The sequence below is a fragment of the Rattus rattus genome, chromosome 7 (genome assembly GCF_011064425.1).
Source record: "Rattus rattus isolate New Zealand chromosome 7, Rrattus_CSIRO_v1, whole genome shotgun sequence".
In the NCBI taxonomy this organism is placed as follows: domain Eukaryota; kingdom Metazoa; phylum Chordata; class Mammalia; order Rodentia; family Muridae; genus Rattus; species Rattus rattus.
In genome coordinates this window covers 49,416,762-49,434,157 of record NC_046160.1, presented here as the reverse complement: position 1 = coordinate 49,434,157, position 17,396 = coordinate 49,416,762, and the positions used below count along the sequence as shown (strand labels likewise).

Sequence of the window (17,396 nt, the reverse complement as noted above, 5' to 3'; positions counted from 1 at the left end):
CACTGAATTTAAACTATATGCATATATAGACTGTACAGGTAATTACCACTGTAATTACTAGAACCTTACCAGACAGTGCGGCAAACATGAGGGCCGTATACCCATGCACATGCTGGTGGCAGTTGACATCAGCTCCGTGTCGCAGAAGCAATTTGCACATTTCAAGTTTTCCCTTATATGCCGCATGCATTAAAGGAGTCATTCCATTCTTTAAAAGGAAGGAAAATTAGATGAATTATGGACATTTTCATTGTTATACCTCATAAACACAAACATAAATTAATAAAAGCATCTTTTAAAATCTATAAAGTCTATTTATTTCCTCTCAGATCTTACCTCAACTTCTGGGGATTAGCAAATAGAAAAGATATCTTTAACCTCATAGATCATCAAACAAGTAAAGCAAACATCAGTACCTAGACTGCCTAAGGCCCTGTCTCCCCAACACGCTTGTCTCTTTAAGACACAAACGAACAAACAGGCACGCAAACAAAAGACAAACAAAGATGAGGACCACACAGTCAAGGCCTGCATAAGCTATAGCTAGGTAACTCAGTGAGACCTCATCTTAAAATAAGAAGCTAAAACTGGGTTTAGAATGTAGCTCCGTGGTACAGTACTTGTCTAGCATGTGCAAGGCCCTAGTTTCAACTTCTGATACCAAACCAAAAAACGAGAACTCTGAAGCCATCATAACACTTAGATAAAGGAAAACTGAAGGAGATGCGGTGCATTCCTAATACACAATTATAGAGCTCTTCAATATGTGAACATGGAGAGTGAGATGACCCACTCACTGGGGAAAAGTGTTTGCCGCCACGCCTGGCTTCCTGACTTTGATCACCAGGACCCACTTGGAAGAAGAGAAACAACTTCAAAAAGCCATTCTTTGAGCACTTGTGCCCCCCACACAGAATAGACACCGAATAAATAAGATGAAGCTTTTAAAATGTTTTAGAGGAGATAAAGAGATGCCTCAGAGGTTAAGATTGCTTGCTGTCCTGGGGACCTGAGAGCACATCAGATACTCAAAACTGTTGTGACTCTAGATCCAAGAGGTCCAATGCTCTCTCCTCACCTCTGTGTACACACAGACACACAGACAGTCTCAGTCTCTCTCTCTCTCTCTCTCTCTCTCTCTCTCTCTCTCACACACACACACACACACACACACACACACACACAAATAAATTTAAAATTTTTAATGACTACATCTGCGCATAGTGACTTAAAAATTCTCAGACTACTGCCTTTGAGAAAAAGCAGGTATGGGATATGCTGTGACATCATATCTTAAAACAAAGGTCCCCAAATCACACACATATTTAATTACAGTATGATTTGATTACATATGATTACAAACATACTTGGCGATATTTAAACTTGACAGAATTGGTTGGCCTCCACATCTGTTTGTGTTTACCTAATGAAGTAATAATATTATGTAATATTACAGTATACACACGGTTCTGTTATATCTCATATAGGACCCCTTCATGTCCTAAGGGAGACATTTTCTCTTAGAGATTTTTACTTTAGTGTATCAGTTCTGTTGGACTTCTTGTCTTGCACTCAACAGGAAAGAGTCTCCTTTACCTCCTGTGTCCCTGAAATTGTCCTTTCTTTCTACCTTGCCTTAAACCACCATCTTGGAGGGATTTGACAATAGAATTGGAGTTAGGTCCTCTCTGGTGATTGTATTAGTGGTTAATCAGTGGGAGTAATCAAAATTTCTTGAAACTAAGAGGAGGAAAATAAGGAGACTATATAATATGAAGACTCCATTGATTGGGTGTTTAGACAGTGAATACTTGTCCTGGGTTTGATCTTCTGTTCTAAAACAGCAACAACTCTTACATATGTGCACATATATACATGCTTACATGTGCATGTGGGGTTAAGTCATGGAACTAGGCAAGGAACCATGAGAGATGGAAGGTTCCCACAAAAGAGAGCCACCGAGGAAGAGAAGGGGGTCATAAAATAATGTGGAAAAAAAAGAATACTGGAAGTAAAAAAGGAGGAGAAAGACTGGGGTAAGATGAATGACCAAACCAAATGATGTTTGAAAATGTCCAATAGAAACCAAGGGTTTTGTACGCTAATTAAAACACACACACACACACACACACACACACACACACACACACACACACACACACACCATGAGATCTTTTTAAAGAGACAGACTTCACTCAGGTTTCCATCTTTTCTGTTCTTCTAGAACAGGTTGGCAATCCAGGAAGCCTACCCTACGGTGAGAGTTCATCTGCAGAGAACAATACTGAAACTACACAAGTTCATCTGCAGAGAATAATATTGAAACTATGTAACCATCTGCCTTTAAAACAGAACCTCTCAATACAATGTGACAATCCTTAGACTCCAAAGAGGATGTGCAAAGCCTTTACAGCTTATGCTGCAGATGGTGCTGTCGCTGTGCTTTGGCTGTTAGTCCCCTCTGCCTACCTCCACGCTAGCTGCCCTTTGTTTCCCATTTCTTCCCTTTTTAAAGTGTCACCTCCCTCTGTCTTTGTCTTTATTCTCTTGCTCTTTCTCTTTCAGCAGTAGCTGCCTTAGCAAGATTGGATTTTAGGGCCCTAAACCACGAAAGCCTCTTTCCAAAAGCATTAAGACTTCTCTTTACACTAGGTGTGGGGACCAGCTGTCTATTACGCCCACATGGGATGTGGGCTTTCCAGAATCATTATCCCAGGCTACTAGAATCTGAGAAAAGTTAGACTAGCTCTAAGAAGCTTGGGATATCATTCCTACTATCTTGTCTCTTGATTCCACTTTACATCACTCAAATGGAGGACAACACAAAGGGGAATTATAAATTCCCAAGGCAGTGGTTAGCATGCATTTTGTTCGTTCTAATGTTACACTTTATGACTCACGGAAAAAGCCTGAAGTAATGTTAACACACTTCTACATTCTGAGACAGAAGCGTCTACACTAGCCTTTCTGGTTGTTTTCATAGTATGTCACTGTAAAACAACACCAACAACAATCTTCAAGAACAGGAGACAAATAACTCAGAACAGAACAGTTAGAACAGAACAAAGCAGAACAGAATAGTAACATACACAATCTACTAGTACGTAAAAGATAGCACTGTAAAATATGATAAAGGCCAGCTCCAGGCAGAGTAAGACCTTATCTCAAACAAAAACAAACAAACAAAAAAATTACAAACGGAAAACAAAAAAAAGATATTTGAAGGCAAACACCTTTAATTACATAACTGTGTCCAGAGCTTGGGAAACCAAGACAAAAGGACCAACAGTTCAAAGGGTGTCATAGGCTATACAGTATTAAGACCCTATCTCAAACAACAATAAAATTTAAAAAGGAAGAAAGGAAAGAAGGAAGACAAAAAAAGATGAAGAAGAGAGGGGGAAAGGGAAGAAAAGGGTTCTATGACTTGAGCTTAATTTGTATTTATTTGGTTGCTCATAAGATTAATCAAGTTTTCATTGTCTCTAATCTTGGTTTAAGTAGTATAACCTGAGTATAACAAAGCTGCAAACAACTTCTATTGAAAAATCTTACATATCTCCATTTTGGGGTGTGTATACGTGGTGTGTGTGTGTGTGTGTGTGTGTGTGTGTGTGTGTGTGTGTGTGTGTGTGCTCGTGCATGCTCACATATGCGCATGTGCAAGCCATGTTTGCCTACGTGGAAGCCAGAAGTTGATGTCAAGAGTCTTACTCTATTGCTTCCCACCTTATTTTTAAGCAGAGTCTCTCACTAACCCTGGAGTTCACTGTCTTGGCTAGACTGGCTGCTGGCCAGTGAACTCTAGGCATCCCCAGTTTCTGCCACCCACCCTCTGCACCCAAGCTGGGACTACAGGTGTGTACCGCCATGCCCGGTTTTCACATCAGCGCTGGCAATCTGAATTCAGATCCTCAGGCTTGCATGACAAGCATTTAACCTACTGAGAAATGTCCCCAATGTCTAGGTTATTCAGTCTCTCAGGAAGTAAAATGATAATATTAATATTAATGTTAGCATACATTAATAAAATGATAATATTAATTTTACCTCATCCAAGCAGTTGACATGAACATTCTTACTAGACAACAGTGTCCCGGCTTCTCGGACGGTACCTTTAAAAGAAGAAAGAAGGAAAGTGGTGAAATGTGAGGTCGTCTCTGTTGGGAATTGGTTCTAATGCTCTGTCTTAGTTTGGCTCTCAAAGCTGCTCTTCCAGACCTGAGGGTCCCTGTCCCAGCTGGCTTCACTAGTAATAAAGAATTGCTGTACAGCCAATGGCTGGCAGGGAGATTGAGTCAGAATTTTAAGATCGTGGGGCAAGAAACTGAGGGACAGAAGTAGGTGAGAAGAATCTCCAGGACTCGGAGTCAGGGGGATGAGATTTTAGAGCTGCAGGAGAGAAATCATCCAGCAGTGTAGATGGAAAAGGGAAACAGACTTACTGGGGTGGGGACGGGGGGAGGGACTGCTGACCAGAAGGTAATAGGGTAGCAAAAATATAAATTTGGAAGGTATTAAGTCAGGGATATTAGAGGGGAGAGTTTGCTAGCCTCGGGGAGGTTTAGAAGTGCCTAGTCATTGATCTGGTCAAGCCATATCAAAATCACCTGACAAGTGCATGTGTGCCTTTCATTCCTGAATCCAGAGCTCTTGGGTGGCTTCAGCAGGCATAAGCATACGACTGTCAGGAGCCAAAGCGGATTAACTAATTCACAGTTACACATCTCTCACTAGAAATGGGGTTGGGGGGGTCTACTGAGGAGGCAATAAACTTTAACAGGCTCTCTGAAAATCAAGACCAGCTAGGCTGGGTTCTAAGACATAGAGCACACAGTCACGGGCATTCCTCCGGAGAAACAGTTTTATACAAGCTAGCATAATTCCGTCTTACGTTTACTTCCATTGACCTTAAATTATATTGCCTTGGCCCCATTTTCTTCTTGGCAGTCATACCATAACCACTCAGCATAGGAGTTAATGCCAAAACAAATCCTAAAAGCCATCTAATCCAAATCACCATCCCAAACGGTCAATCTCATCAGCGTAACGCTTGGAATTCAAGATGCAGTCTGTATGGAATCATTTGTCAGCCCTGTAACTGATGGCACGTTTTAACAGAAGGCTTGGTCTGTAAACTGATAGGTAGGACGTACCTACAAAGTCTGCTACTAAGTTCTCTCTGGTCAGTATTTAGTCTCCCGTGCTATAGCGGGGATGGAATCAACATTGACAACTCAGTTCTCTGCAGATTTGGAAGTGAGCTGTAACTGGGTCAGAACGAGCAGGTTTTTCCAGTTTTGTGTGCGACATGACAGAGAGGGGCTGCAGAAGAGAATGTCAGTATTATCACCACGAATCCACGACAGCCACATCTTCTGCCAAATAACTTCTGGCTTGATTAGGAAGTGAACAATGAAAGCGAATGTCCTCAGAGGCCGAGGAAGAGATAGACCTCAAAGCAAGATAACAAACGGGAGCACCCCCATCCTGAGGGGGCGGAAGGAGGAGTGGAGTGCAGACCAAAGACCAGGCCCTTTCCCCCTGGAGGATTTGTAGGCTTCTCCCCAGTGTAGGAAAAGCAAGGACACCACTGGCTGTGTTGGGAAAATGTCAACAGAACGATCCACACGCCCCTGGAGCATGACGATAGCTATTTCTATAAATACTGTGGGGTTTTCTTTTCCTGCCACTGAACTCCCTGTGAAGGCCATTGGTATCATTGGCTTAAGTGGCTAAGGAAAAGGGGGAATTTGCTGTAGCACATGCCAGCCAGTCTGGCCTAACTGGTGAGTTCCAGGCACATGGTAGACCCTATTTCAAAAGAGGAAGATAATGTTCCTGATAATGACACCGAAAGCTGACCTCTGACCTCCACCCAAATGAACAAACACCTATACACCTACAATTACACACACCTCACACACACACACACACACACACACACACACACACACACACACACACACACACACACACACACACACACACACACACACACACACAGACAGACACAACAGACAGACACACACACACCCCACACACAGACACAGACAGACAGACACACACGCACGCGTGCACACACACACACACACACACACACACACACACACACACACACACACAAACACACTGTGGCTTCTAATCGGAACCTTTCTCAGACTCAAGGAAATTTGGGAACAAAAAGTCCCTCACCCCATTTGCACTTGGAGAAGACGCTTCAGTTGAACCACATTCTCCACTGAGAACTCATGGAAGTCATTCTCTTTCTGGCCAGAAGATGTTTATGGAGTAAAAGAAACTACAGGGCTGGTGAACACATCAAAGCCTGCCACATGTTAAGGGCAGGATGGGGATTGCAACTGTAAACATTTGGACTGCATTAGAGAGCAGGCCGTTAATGCTAGAACATGTTTGCCCAGAGGCCAACAGCCTAAAGAGAAAGTACTAGGCATGCTATAAACCATAGTGTAGGGGATGCTTTCTCCTGTCCCAAGACTTTATCTATGACACCAGACAATGCCCCACCCCTGCCACCACACACACACACACATCAAGCAACTCTCCAGCTGACAGGATGTCTTCCTCAGGTTTGACAACTCACCGGCCTCCCTCACATTAACACTTAACTCACATTCGCCTATTGATTATAAAAGGTAACAGATCAGCAGTTCTCAACCTGTGGGTCATGATCCGTTTGGGGGGTGGTGGTGGTGGGGGGAGTCAAACGATATAAGATACCCTGTATATTAGATATTTACATTATGATTCACAGCAGTGGCAAAATTACAGTTATGGAGCAGCAACAAAAATTTATGTCTCACCTCAATACAAAATTAATATGCAAAATAAATAAATAAATTTATGATTGGGATAATCACAACACGAAGAACTGTGTTAAAGGGTCACAGCTTTAGGAAGGTTGAGAGCCACTGATACAGATAAATAAGGCATGATCTGTAGGAAGAGGCTTCCTATCTTCCAGCAGTCTGAGCACTTCTTCAACCCGTTCTTTCACAAATATTTCTAGAGGCTTTGACACACAGATATGATCAATTATCAGCTCAGTCTTCAGCCCCTCCCCTTCCTGCAAGGTGGTGGGAGCGAGAGGAAGCTGAAAGTTCCAAGCTTGGAATACTGCCTTGGTCTTTCCAGTGACCAGCCCATGATGCAATGCTATCTCAGAACCTTCCAAACAGCAACAGATAAACAGACTCCACTGTCACCTAGGAAATGTCAAGAGATGGGGAACTATGTTCCCAGGAGCCAAGGTCAAAGACCAAATATTTAAATGAAAGATGCACCCAGCACTCCTGAGCCTGAGATGTGTGAGGGCTTTAAGAGCTGTGTGTCAGGAAACGAGGGCAGAGAGCAAATACATATTATATCCCATCCACGCAGACACGTGTGTGCATACATACAGATCACACATCCGGCAACCTCAGCCTTTTGAGATGTGAGAACCTGGATGAAAAGAATATTTGAAAGTGTTTGGGCCTTTGCAAAAGCAAACTATATGGAGGGGAAAATATATGTAGTATGACTTTTCCTTGGTATTCCCAATCTAATGACACAAAAAACGAAACCACAGGACAAGCCGAATATCACAGAGATGTGAAATGTGTGGTTTATACAGGATTCGGACTTATTTTTTTGCTGTCCATAGGAGACGCTCAAATGATATTTTAAGTTTTTAAAAACTCAATTGAGGTCTTACATTTTTAAATTTCAATTTTTTAAAAAAAAATCAATTGAGTTTTCTAAAATGTTTTACTAGGGGAAAGAAACGTGTCTTACCTAATTTAACAAACTTTTGTGTCTTACCTAATTTAACAAACTTTTGTGGTAGGAGAGCCAACCCTGTGAGAAGTACCTGGATTGAACTGGATCAGCCCTCAATGCAGACAAAAATTAATGTAGTTAAGCTATTGAAAGTGATTAAGGACTTGAGCCTTTTGAGAGTTTATGCCAAATGGCTCAACCAAAGAAAACAGAACCCAATTTCCGTCATTAGAGCGAGGCAGGTCAGTTTTATCTGGATAAAACCAGCATTGACTGACATACATTCTCATTGTTATCTCCTTCTAACAACTATGACATTTCTGGGGCTATTGTGAAACTTAATAAAGAATACCAAGCCCTGAGTTTCCTGAACAATAAAACCCCAGAGAATTCCGAGGAAGACTCAGGGCTAGCCCTAACACTGACACACTGCAAGCCTTCTTTTTAAAAAAAAAAAAAAAAAAAAAAAAAATTTTTCCATGTGTGAAATTTTTTTGTCTGCATGTATGTCTGTGCACCCATGCTTACCTGGTGCCCAGAGGCCAGAAGAAAGCATCAGATGCCCTGGGCCTGGAGTTGGAGATGATGGGAGCCACCATGTGGTTGCTGGGAATGGAACCAGCATCTCAGGAAGAACAGCCAGTGTTGGTCCCTGCTGAGCCATCTCTCTAACCCCAACATGCTCTTCTTATACGTTCAGAGCAATTGCTATCATTTTGAGGTGCTAGGCATTGAACTTAAGTCCTAGTTACCACGTCGGGTAGGAGCTCTATCACAGAGCTTTGCCCTAGGTGTATAAAGATTTGATTAACTTCTTAGTGGCCTTCAAAAAATGTACTTTGAAAAATTATGTATTTATGTCTATGAGCATTCTACTCAGATACATAATGACCATTCCATGATATTTCATACTACAATTCAGAGAAAACGAAACAAACACCTAAATTTAGCTCTTCTAGATTAAATGTATGAGGACATGGCACGTCCTCAAAATGGCATATGTACCACAAATCTGCCTGGGGACCAAGGAAGCCAGGAGATAGTATTTGGATCCCCTGGAACTGAAGTTACAGATGCCTGTGAGCACTGGGAACCAAACCCAGGTCTCCAAGAGCAATAAGTGCTCGTAACCACCCTAGACTCTCAAAATGGATGCTTGAGGACATTTATACCCAACCAAACATCTAAAATATGATTTGAGTTGGTAGTCACTAAAATGTTTGTGTATAGATAAAATGATATAAAAATGCTCGATGCACATTAACTGTATGATGTATGTGGAGTGGGTGTGGCCATGCCATGGCACACGCATGTTGGTCAGAGGCAACTTCAGGAGGACAGTTCCCCTTCCATCGTCATGTGGGTTCCGGGACAAACAACTCCGGTTGTTTAGCTGCTCAGAAAGAATCTTACACACTAAACTGTTTGTGAAGCCCACATGTGCCTTAATTTTCAAAGAAAAATATATCGCTATAAATTGGAGTCATCACATTTAAACTATAAAATATTTCTGAGCAGACAATGAGAGGCTGGAAAGATAGTTAAGAATCCATGCTGCTATTGCAAAGGTTTGGGATTCAGCTCCCAGCACCCATTGCATCCTCATGGCTCCCAACAGTCTATACCTTCAGCTCCAAGCGATCTATCTGATACCCTCTGGCTTCTGAGAGCACCTTCATTTTCCAACAAAAATACACATACTCAAAATATTTTAAATTTATTTAAAGGTAGATTTAGTATAATAATAATATTAAATAAATACAATATTTTATTACATATTAAAGTATAATATATGTAATATATTAGATACATTATGAAAATAAAAAATAAAATATTAAAAATAGAAAATAATAAAAATATTTTTAAGATCTTTTTTTAAAATCTACTATATCTAATATAACTTGTGTTTTAAAACAGATTTCTCCAAGGTTTCTAGAAGTTCTCACATTCCACTTTCCTTCTCTATGAAGGTGTGATTTTTATAAAAAACACAGGCAGCAGAGGGTACTAGATCTCTTGGTCCTTACATCAATATTGGGGTTAGGACTATTATACCATTTTCCACCAGAGACTCTGACACAGAAAAGGTAACCTGCAGAAGTCCACACCACTAGGAAATGGTGGTGGTGCTGTTACAAACTAGGCTGATATGGTGACCTATTTAGCTTTCTATTGCTGGGATAAAAGATCATGCCCAAAAGCAACCTGGGGAGGATGTAACACTCCATCATGCAGGAAGTCATCTGGGTAGGAACTCCAGGCTGGTACTTGGAAGTGGGAACTAACAGAGAGACCATGGAGGGGTGATGCTCACTGGCTTGCTCCCCATGGCTCAGCCTGCTTTCTTAAAGAACCCAGGACCAACTGTCCAACTGTGGCACTGTCCCAGGCGGGCAGGGTTCTCTCTTATCAATCATTAATCCAGAAGATGCTGGCACAGACTTGCCTTCAGGTAACTTATTGGAGATATTTTCTCAGTGGAAGCTCCTCTTCCTAGACGTCTCTAGCTCGTGTCAAATTCACACACGTGTGTGCACGCACACACACACACACACACACACCTACCTAACTCAGACACGCAGTTAATGACCATTCCATGATATCTCATACTACAATTCAGAGAAAACGAAACAAACACCCAACTTCAGCTCTTCTAGATTAAATGTATGAGGACATGGCATGTCCTCAAAACGGCATTCAATGTTGTCTTCTCTTCTCCTATCTCCCAGTGCTTTCTCTGCGAGCAATAAAGGCTCGAAAACCTGGATAGGGCAAGAAGGGATCCCTAGGTGAATCCACCTTGTATCTTTATTCAAGGCTTGGGCGAACTAAGTCAATGAAAATCAGCACCTGTGCACTCACCAACCCTGAGCACAAGGTGGCCTAAGAAAAGCCAGTGACAAGCACACTAATTCTGTTTGATACAGCCTTAGAATAAACCCTGTGGACATGTCCACATACACGCAAGAACTCACACCTCTCCTTTCGCACACATGTTTTTTCCAGCTACCCAACTAGTTTTCACTTTCCAGCGGACGTGCGATAGCTCTGGCCTGTTGACAATCAGAATCCCCATCGCTGGTGGATAATGCACTGAAATCTGCCCTTTCTTAATTTTGATTGGCACAGAAAGCAAGAAGCTGTCCCAGACTTACTAAAGGCAGCGAGAACCTGACGTAGAGATAGCACAAAAAGCCCAAACTGATCGATAACCATGCACTTCACAAAGTAAAAATCCAACCCAGGGCTATGAGATTTCTAGCAATTATCGATTACCCTGAGAATCTAATCATGACTGATTTAGAGGTTGAGATCGGTTCCTAGTCTTCTGCTGTGTTCAAAACCTGTCATTGTTTACCCTTCTCATACTCTTTAGACACGTGGACATTCCCTGTTAGGAAGAAAACATTTGTCTTCTTATCTGTGGTTCTATATGAGTTTAGCTAAGTAGAAGACTGTAAACCCAGGAGCTCTGTTTTACAATGTCCTGCTTCTCTGTTATTCAAGGGCACATGTTTAATTTTTTAACTTAAAGCATCCACATTAGTCACGCCCACAGGCCCTGCATTCTCATCTCAGCAAAGTGACAGTGCACGCGGTCATGGTAATGTCACCTGCCAGGTAACAGGGATATGGTCAGGAACTCATCTGGGACAGCCACTCAGTGACTGGTGGGGAAACATGGCTTCTGGCTGGCTTCCTTCCTACAAGCTGCACAGAGAAGAAGGGACTGGAATCCACAAAGTGGAAGGAAAAGCACCAAGGAACTCGACAACACCACTTTAAGTCTAACATCCAACCAAGGTCAGTCGTGAGTGTCTCGCCCATCTCCTCGCCTTCCTGCGGGTTCCTGAGCTGGCCTGGGCTACAGGAACAGCCACAGAAGGCCTGGATGCAGAAAACTCAAGGATGAACATTCAGAACGACTTCTGTGCCCTTATAAAGAACCCCCCTTGCTGAAAGCTCCCTCCACCCCCAGCAGGGGCGGGGATCCGCAAGGGATCCAGATCCTTAGGCCTCCGGAAGTCGAAAGGGCCCTTGAGACATCCGCCTAAGAGCCTAGAACTACCAGGCCACTGTGGTCTTGACTGACTACGGTCAAAACATCCAAGAAGCTGGCAAGCATGCACACGCAAACACAGGGGCCCAGGGCCGCGCGTGACAGTCTAAGATGTATAGTGACAGTCAGTCGGTTTCCAAAAAGCTGATATAGAGGTCTAAACTCGGAAACCTAGATCTGATCGCCGCAATGCTTCTGCCTCCCATCCAGAAAGGCTCCCATCGCCCCTGCAATCCGTCCCCAGCCAGAGACAGAAAGGCTTTTTCCGGATTGCAAGTTGCCCAAGGTTCTCCGGGCCTGGGGCGCGCGCTCCGGGCTCCTCAACGCCCTGCGACCAGGTGTGCAGCGCCCGGATACCAGCCCTGCACCCGTACCTTTTCCGATCACTTCCAACAGTTCCTTTTCCTCCTGGGTCAGCTCGCCTTTCTTTATGTGACCCATCGTTCCCGCCAGCTTGACGCTTATTCTATTTCTTTGGAAAGGTTTTTAAAAAACACCAGAGACGTGTGTGCGTCGTGGATGACGACCAAAGCAAGGAAACTCGAGGCCGGAGCAGCAGCCCAGTGAAGCGGCACTCGCCAAGATCTCGCGGCTGGGGGCCGGCGGGTGCGGCGAGCTTGAGCGAGCCGGGCTGGCGCTCTCCGCAAGTCCCGCCCCCGAGTCTCATTGGCCCAGACGGGAGGAGGAGCTGCAAGAGGCAGCAAGAGACTCCAATTGGAGCAACCCACGAGGTCCAAACCAAAAGGAGAAATTCGAAAGGGGGTTCAGTACACCTTCAAGATTTTTCTATCCCTATGTTAGTCTATTAAGAAGTACAGAGACACAGGTTCCCTTGAATTCTAAAGATATCATTTCTCTGCCTGCTAGTGACTTCTGTGGGCACGTGCGGAGGCATTGAGATGCAGCTAGATGGGCTGCACTGTCCCTTGAGAGTGGAGCGGTTCGGGCGAGGGGCGGGGATGGGGCGGGGCCGGGGCGGGAGGCGGAGCTACGCCGGGTTCCGTGTGTCTGTGTCAATGTGTCTGTCCTTCACTCCTCCATTGTCTGCCTCAGCCGCTGCCGCCGCCACTGCTGCTGCAGGATCCGCCGCAGCCACCAGTCTCGCGCGTCGTCGCTCCCTCCTTGGACAGGTAAGAGGTGGCCAGGTGGGGCGGAGGGAACCTGGGGGTTGAGGGAGCCGTGACCGCCTCCCAGCCAAGGGCTCCTACGGGGCTGGAGCTGGCGTGGAGGAAGCATGTGCCACCTGGGGCGGTTGCCCTCTTCTTGGTAGAGGACCCCCTTGCCGCGCCATCATCCGTGCACTTACCGCGTATTAGTGCCTCTCGAGCAAGACCTAGACCTCGCTACGTTTGCTCGCCCCAAGAGCTCCGGGGACCGCGGGCGGGCGGTGAGCTGGCCACGCGGTGAAAGTGGCGGGTGCACATGGTCTCGTGCGTGGCGATCCCCGGGGAGGCCCGCTGCCGGGAGGTGAGGGGAACACCCCATGACCAGCGAGATTGGGAGAGGCTCGGAGAAGGTAATTTTCTTTTTGCAAACCTCGTCCTCCCCACTAACTTGTCTGTCATCTCTTAGCCTCTGTGGAAGCCATAGAACCTGGACCTGTGGTATTCGTTAAGGATATTTAGAAGCGATTTACGCTTGTACTGATACTTCGTTGGGGTGTGGGGTCTTTTTGCTCGGAGAGAGTTGCCTGTCTTTATAACTCAGGTTTGGGGATTTATGGAACTAGGGAGGGGAGGCTGAAGAGGGCGGGGATTAAATTGGTGTTGCTGTCTATATATAGTCTTAGATTAGCTTCTTAATCCAGCCTTCATTCAACTGTGGCGTGGATCCTGGAGCGTCCACCGTAGATAGATAGGGGGTGAATAAAGTGTGTACCTTTCAGTGCCTCGGATGCAAGGTACGCTTACGAAAATGTGTAATCATTCCTCCAAGGTGCTTATCTGTAACGTTCTACAGCGTCAATCAATCACTGCTTCTTCAGAAATGACTGTTTAGTTTTACTGTTGTTTCTCAAACAGACTAGTATTGATGTTTCCTTCAAGACGCGATTGTGCTAGGGAGAAATACTTGAATAATTAGGTAGGCGGTTTCTATTAAGTATCCTCAGCACCACTCGTTCATTCTACAGTGCCAAATATGATGTGAGATGCCTTTTCCTCTGGCCCTCTGTTTCATTTTGCTCAAAGCGTGTTCTGGCACTTCAGAGACCCAGGGATGATGTTCCCCATCTCTTGTCTCTAACCAAAACCTTTTCTAAACTCCTGCTGCCCATCCCCCAATGGCCACAGACAGAGCTTCAGCTTGGGGAGGGAGGAGTGGATTCTCACATGAAAATGGTTGGTAATTATTCATCTCAATGTATAACAAAGAAACTTTTGTTTGATGGTGCTTTAAAAACGCTGTAGCTGTTCAAACAAGCAGTAGGGCTTATGAGAGTGACCAGTGTTGTGTAACACATTAGTGCTTCTGCCACAGCAATTAATGTGCCAGAGGTAGCCACAGACCTAAGAGAATGCCTGCGTGTAACCTCTCCATGTGACTACACATCATTTCAGCAGATGCAGAGACAGAATTGGGCACTTAATTGCCAGGATTTCCATCTCTCGTGCCAAATCTGGGCCATGGTTACTTGAAGGTCACACCTGTTTGTCTCCCTGGGATCGTCCGTTCCTCTACCGATAGAGACGTTGGGTTGTGTTTTAAGCACCTGGTGGGCATTTAGTCTTCTGAATGCATGGCTTTAACTTAGAGTTGATGATCTTTTGGGACAAAGGAAGGCATCCACCTAGAAGTGCAGATAAATCCTATGTTCAGTTTGAATTTTGGAATCAGATACCTAATGGAGAGTGTTCAGAACCCTTTCAATAGTAGCATAAATATTTAATGTCAAAATTAGATTAGTTAACGAGCTTATTGCAATATATTCTCATTAAAGAACCCTATGGATGATGAAATAACTATTCATTTTGACTATCTAATCTGTTCCAGATATTCTGCCAGATGCTGGCAGAGGGTTATTTTAACCATTGTTACTATAGACCAGGAATTAGCCAATATTATCATCATTTATAAAAATATGAACAGAAACTAAAGGAGGCGAATTTGCCCACAACCCCGGAGTTGGAAAGTATGGAATCTGGAATTAGATTCTGGTCTGTCTGTAAAAACCTTTCTCAGGGTATGGTGGTACACACCTCTAATCTCATTATTCCGGAAGCAAAGACAAGCAAATCTTTCTACGAACTGGTTCCAGGCTAGACGGGGCTATGTTGCATAGTAAAACCCTGTCTCAGAGATTAAAAATAAAATAAATAGAAACACAGCCAAACTGAATGGGGGAAAAAAGAAAAAGGAAGAACATAACTGTTCTATCTATGCTGGAGGAGAAACTTTATTGTCGATAAAGTAACGACGAGTATAGGCAGGGACGTCTGAGAGAGTCCAGAGTGAACATGACCCAGAGCTGTATAAGGAGAGGACAGCGAGGGGAACCAGGTACAGCGGCTAAGAGGACAAAAGGTAAAACAGGTATCCAACATGGCTGGATTATATAGGGAAGAGCGTCTGAGGGAAGGGCAGCCCAGACCTTGTGTTGGAGAGTTCATGTAGATGGCAGGGTATGCCTGTCAAACCCTGTAACAGGTAAGGACTGAGGGATGCTGGGAGAACCTGGCCACAAGGTTGGCTTTGATTTGTCAAATAAGCATCCCAGCCATTTGGCTCAGGGTTAGAAGCATAACAGAAACCTTTACACTCGCTCTTCTCCACATGCTTGGGGCTAAGTGGGGAAGCACATATCCTTCTACCTAGCAGGCCATAAGGACAAGCCTCCTTTCCACCTCTTTCCCTGGGCCCTTCTCTTACTCTTACCTTCTTCAGATGGATATTTGTAGCTTATGTGTCTATTTCCATGGTCTTTTCATATATATATATATATATATATATATATATATATATCATATATATGTATATGTTCTGTCTTCACCTTTAAACCTTTTTAGAAAGCTCTACTACTACATCTCTGAACTGTCATGTATGTCCTATTACCTACTACCTGTATCCTTGGCATCTGCTGTGGATTCCTAAGCTTTTTTTCCTCACCTCTTCCTACCTGGCTGTTTCAAGGAACTCTCAGTTGGGTAAACACCAAACACAATCACCCTTTCACTGGCCACTGAGTAAGGCTCCAACCTGTGGTCCCAGCAGGCCTTTCCAGTCAGCCAGCTCCTCCCACTCTCTGCCCTAAGGTCGCCATAGGCTGCTTCCCTAACCTGCCAGTAATTTCCACCCTTTGTTCCTCTTTTTCTCTTCCTGGAATTCTCTGCCTTTCCTGACCACCCAGTCTCTCCTCTTCCATTGTTTGGAATTACTCTTCTTTCAAGATCACTACTTTTCTCCAGCCTGTATCTTTCAACTTGTCCAGTGAGGAGCATTACAGACCCTCAAACAGTTGAAGGGACATACAGTCTTTGCATAGGCAAGGCACTGACAGATACCATTATGGCAACCTCTAAATTATAGTACAGAAACCAGCCAATCCCCCTCAGATCAGCCTTCAAATTAACACCATTGTTTCCGGATCTACATTCCTCATGAATTCTCATCACATCCTATTACGATTTGAAATAGTTGTTTGGACCCCTTTTTCTTCTTGATTATAAACTCACCAGGTCAGCTGCCTCCGTGCCTCCGAAGATACAGGCCCATATCTTTCAATTAGTAGGGGTTCACTCCATGCTGAGTTGAATTCATTTGATCTCTATGTTATTTTAGGTGGATTTGTTTCCCTGGTTGACTAATCCTTCCTGGCAGTGTGAAATGATGTGGCACTAAACACACATAGCCATAACCAAGGGCAAGAAGTCTTGAGACATTTGAGGTTTCTGGGCTTCTTGACACTCCAGGACTACCAGCTAAGAAAAAAAAAAACCTCACAAGTTTAGCATGCCATTCTTGGTTCCCCCTTTCAAGGCCCTGGTCTTTCACTGTCTGCTTAAAGGTAGAACTTTGCAGGGTCATTGACAACTAATTTTGAGCATTTTATCTGACAGGGAGATTCCCCCCCCACGCCCCCTCTGGTACTTGAACTCCTTGGAAACTAGGTACGTTTCTTGATTGACTGGACATTTAATGCTATCAAGCAGCTTTAACTTTTTAGACTGAAGTAGTATGCTTCTATTTTTTCAAAGATCCCTTATCCTTCAGAATCACGTCCTGTACTGTTCAGGAAGAAAATGGTGTGCAGTTTGCTGTGATACATCTGTGACTTAAAGAGTATAGGACTGAGTGGGAACACGAGGGAGACAAGACTGTGTTGTTATTGGTTGAAGCTATTTGGAGACTTCACTAAGTATCCTTCTTTTGAAGATGTTTGAAAGATTTTGCAATTTTAGGACATTTGGAAGTATTAAAGTCCCTAAGGTATTACCCCACACACAACATAAGAAAGTGATATGAATACTTGGTGTTTAGGCTGTACAGTTATTCCCTGGAGAGCTAAAACAGTCCCACCGAACTTCACCGAGGACTAAACACATCTCATGTTTTAACT

The 17,396-nt window shown here is 44.0% G+C and overlaps 2 protein-coding genes across 2 annotated transcripts in view; one reads left to right on the top strand and one right to left on the bottom strand.

Moving 5' to 3' along the window:
* The window catches only part of Ankmy2 (ankyrin repeat and MYND domain containing 2), a 48,776-nt gene extending 36,301 nt beyond the window's left edge, over positions 1-12,475 (bottom strand). The window contains exons 1-3 of the mRNA XM_032907656.1: positions 12,217-12,475; positions 4,051-4,115; positions 70-208 (exon numbers count right to left, since the gene is read on the bottom strand). Coding sequence (XP_032763547.1) covers positions 70-208; positions 4,051-4,115; positions 12,217-12,283 — 271 coding nt within the window. The 5' untranslated portion in view covers positions 12,284-12,475. The remainder of the gene's footprint in view (positions 1-69; positions 209-4,050; positions 4,116-12,216) is intronic.
* A 347-nt stretch (positions 12,476-12,822) lies between these two features.
* The window catches only part of Bzw2 (basic leucine zipper and W2 domains 2), a 57,987-nt gene continuing 53,413 nt past the window's right edge, over positions 12,823-17,396 (top strand). Inside the window, exon 1 of the mRNA XM_032907657.1 lies at positions 12,823-12,972. The gene's annotated coding sequence lies outside the window, so the exon portion shown is untranslated. The remainder of the gene's footprint in view (positions 12,973-17,396) is intronic.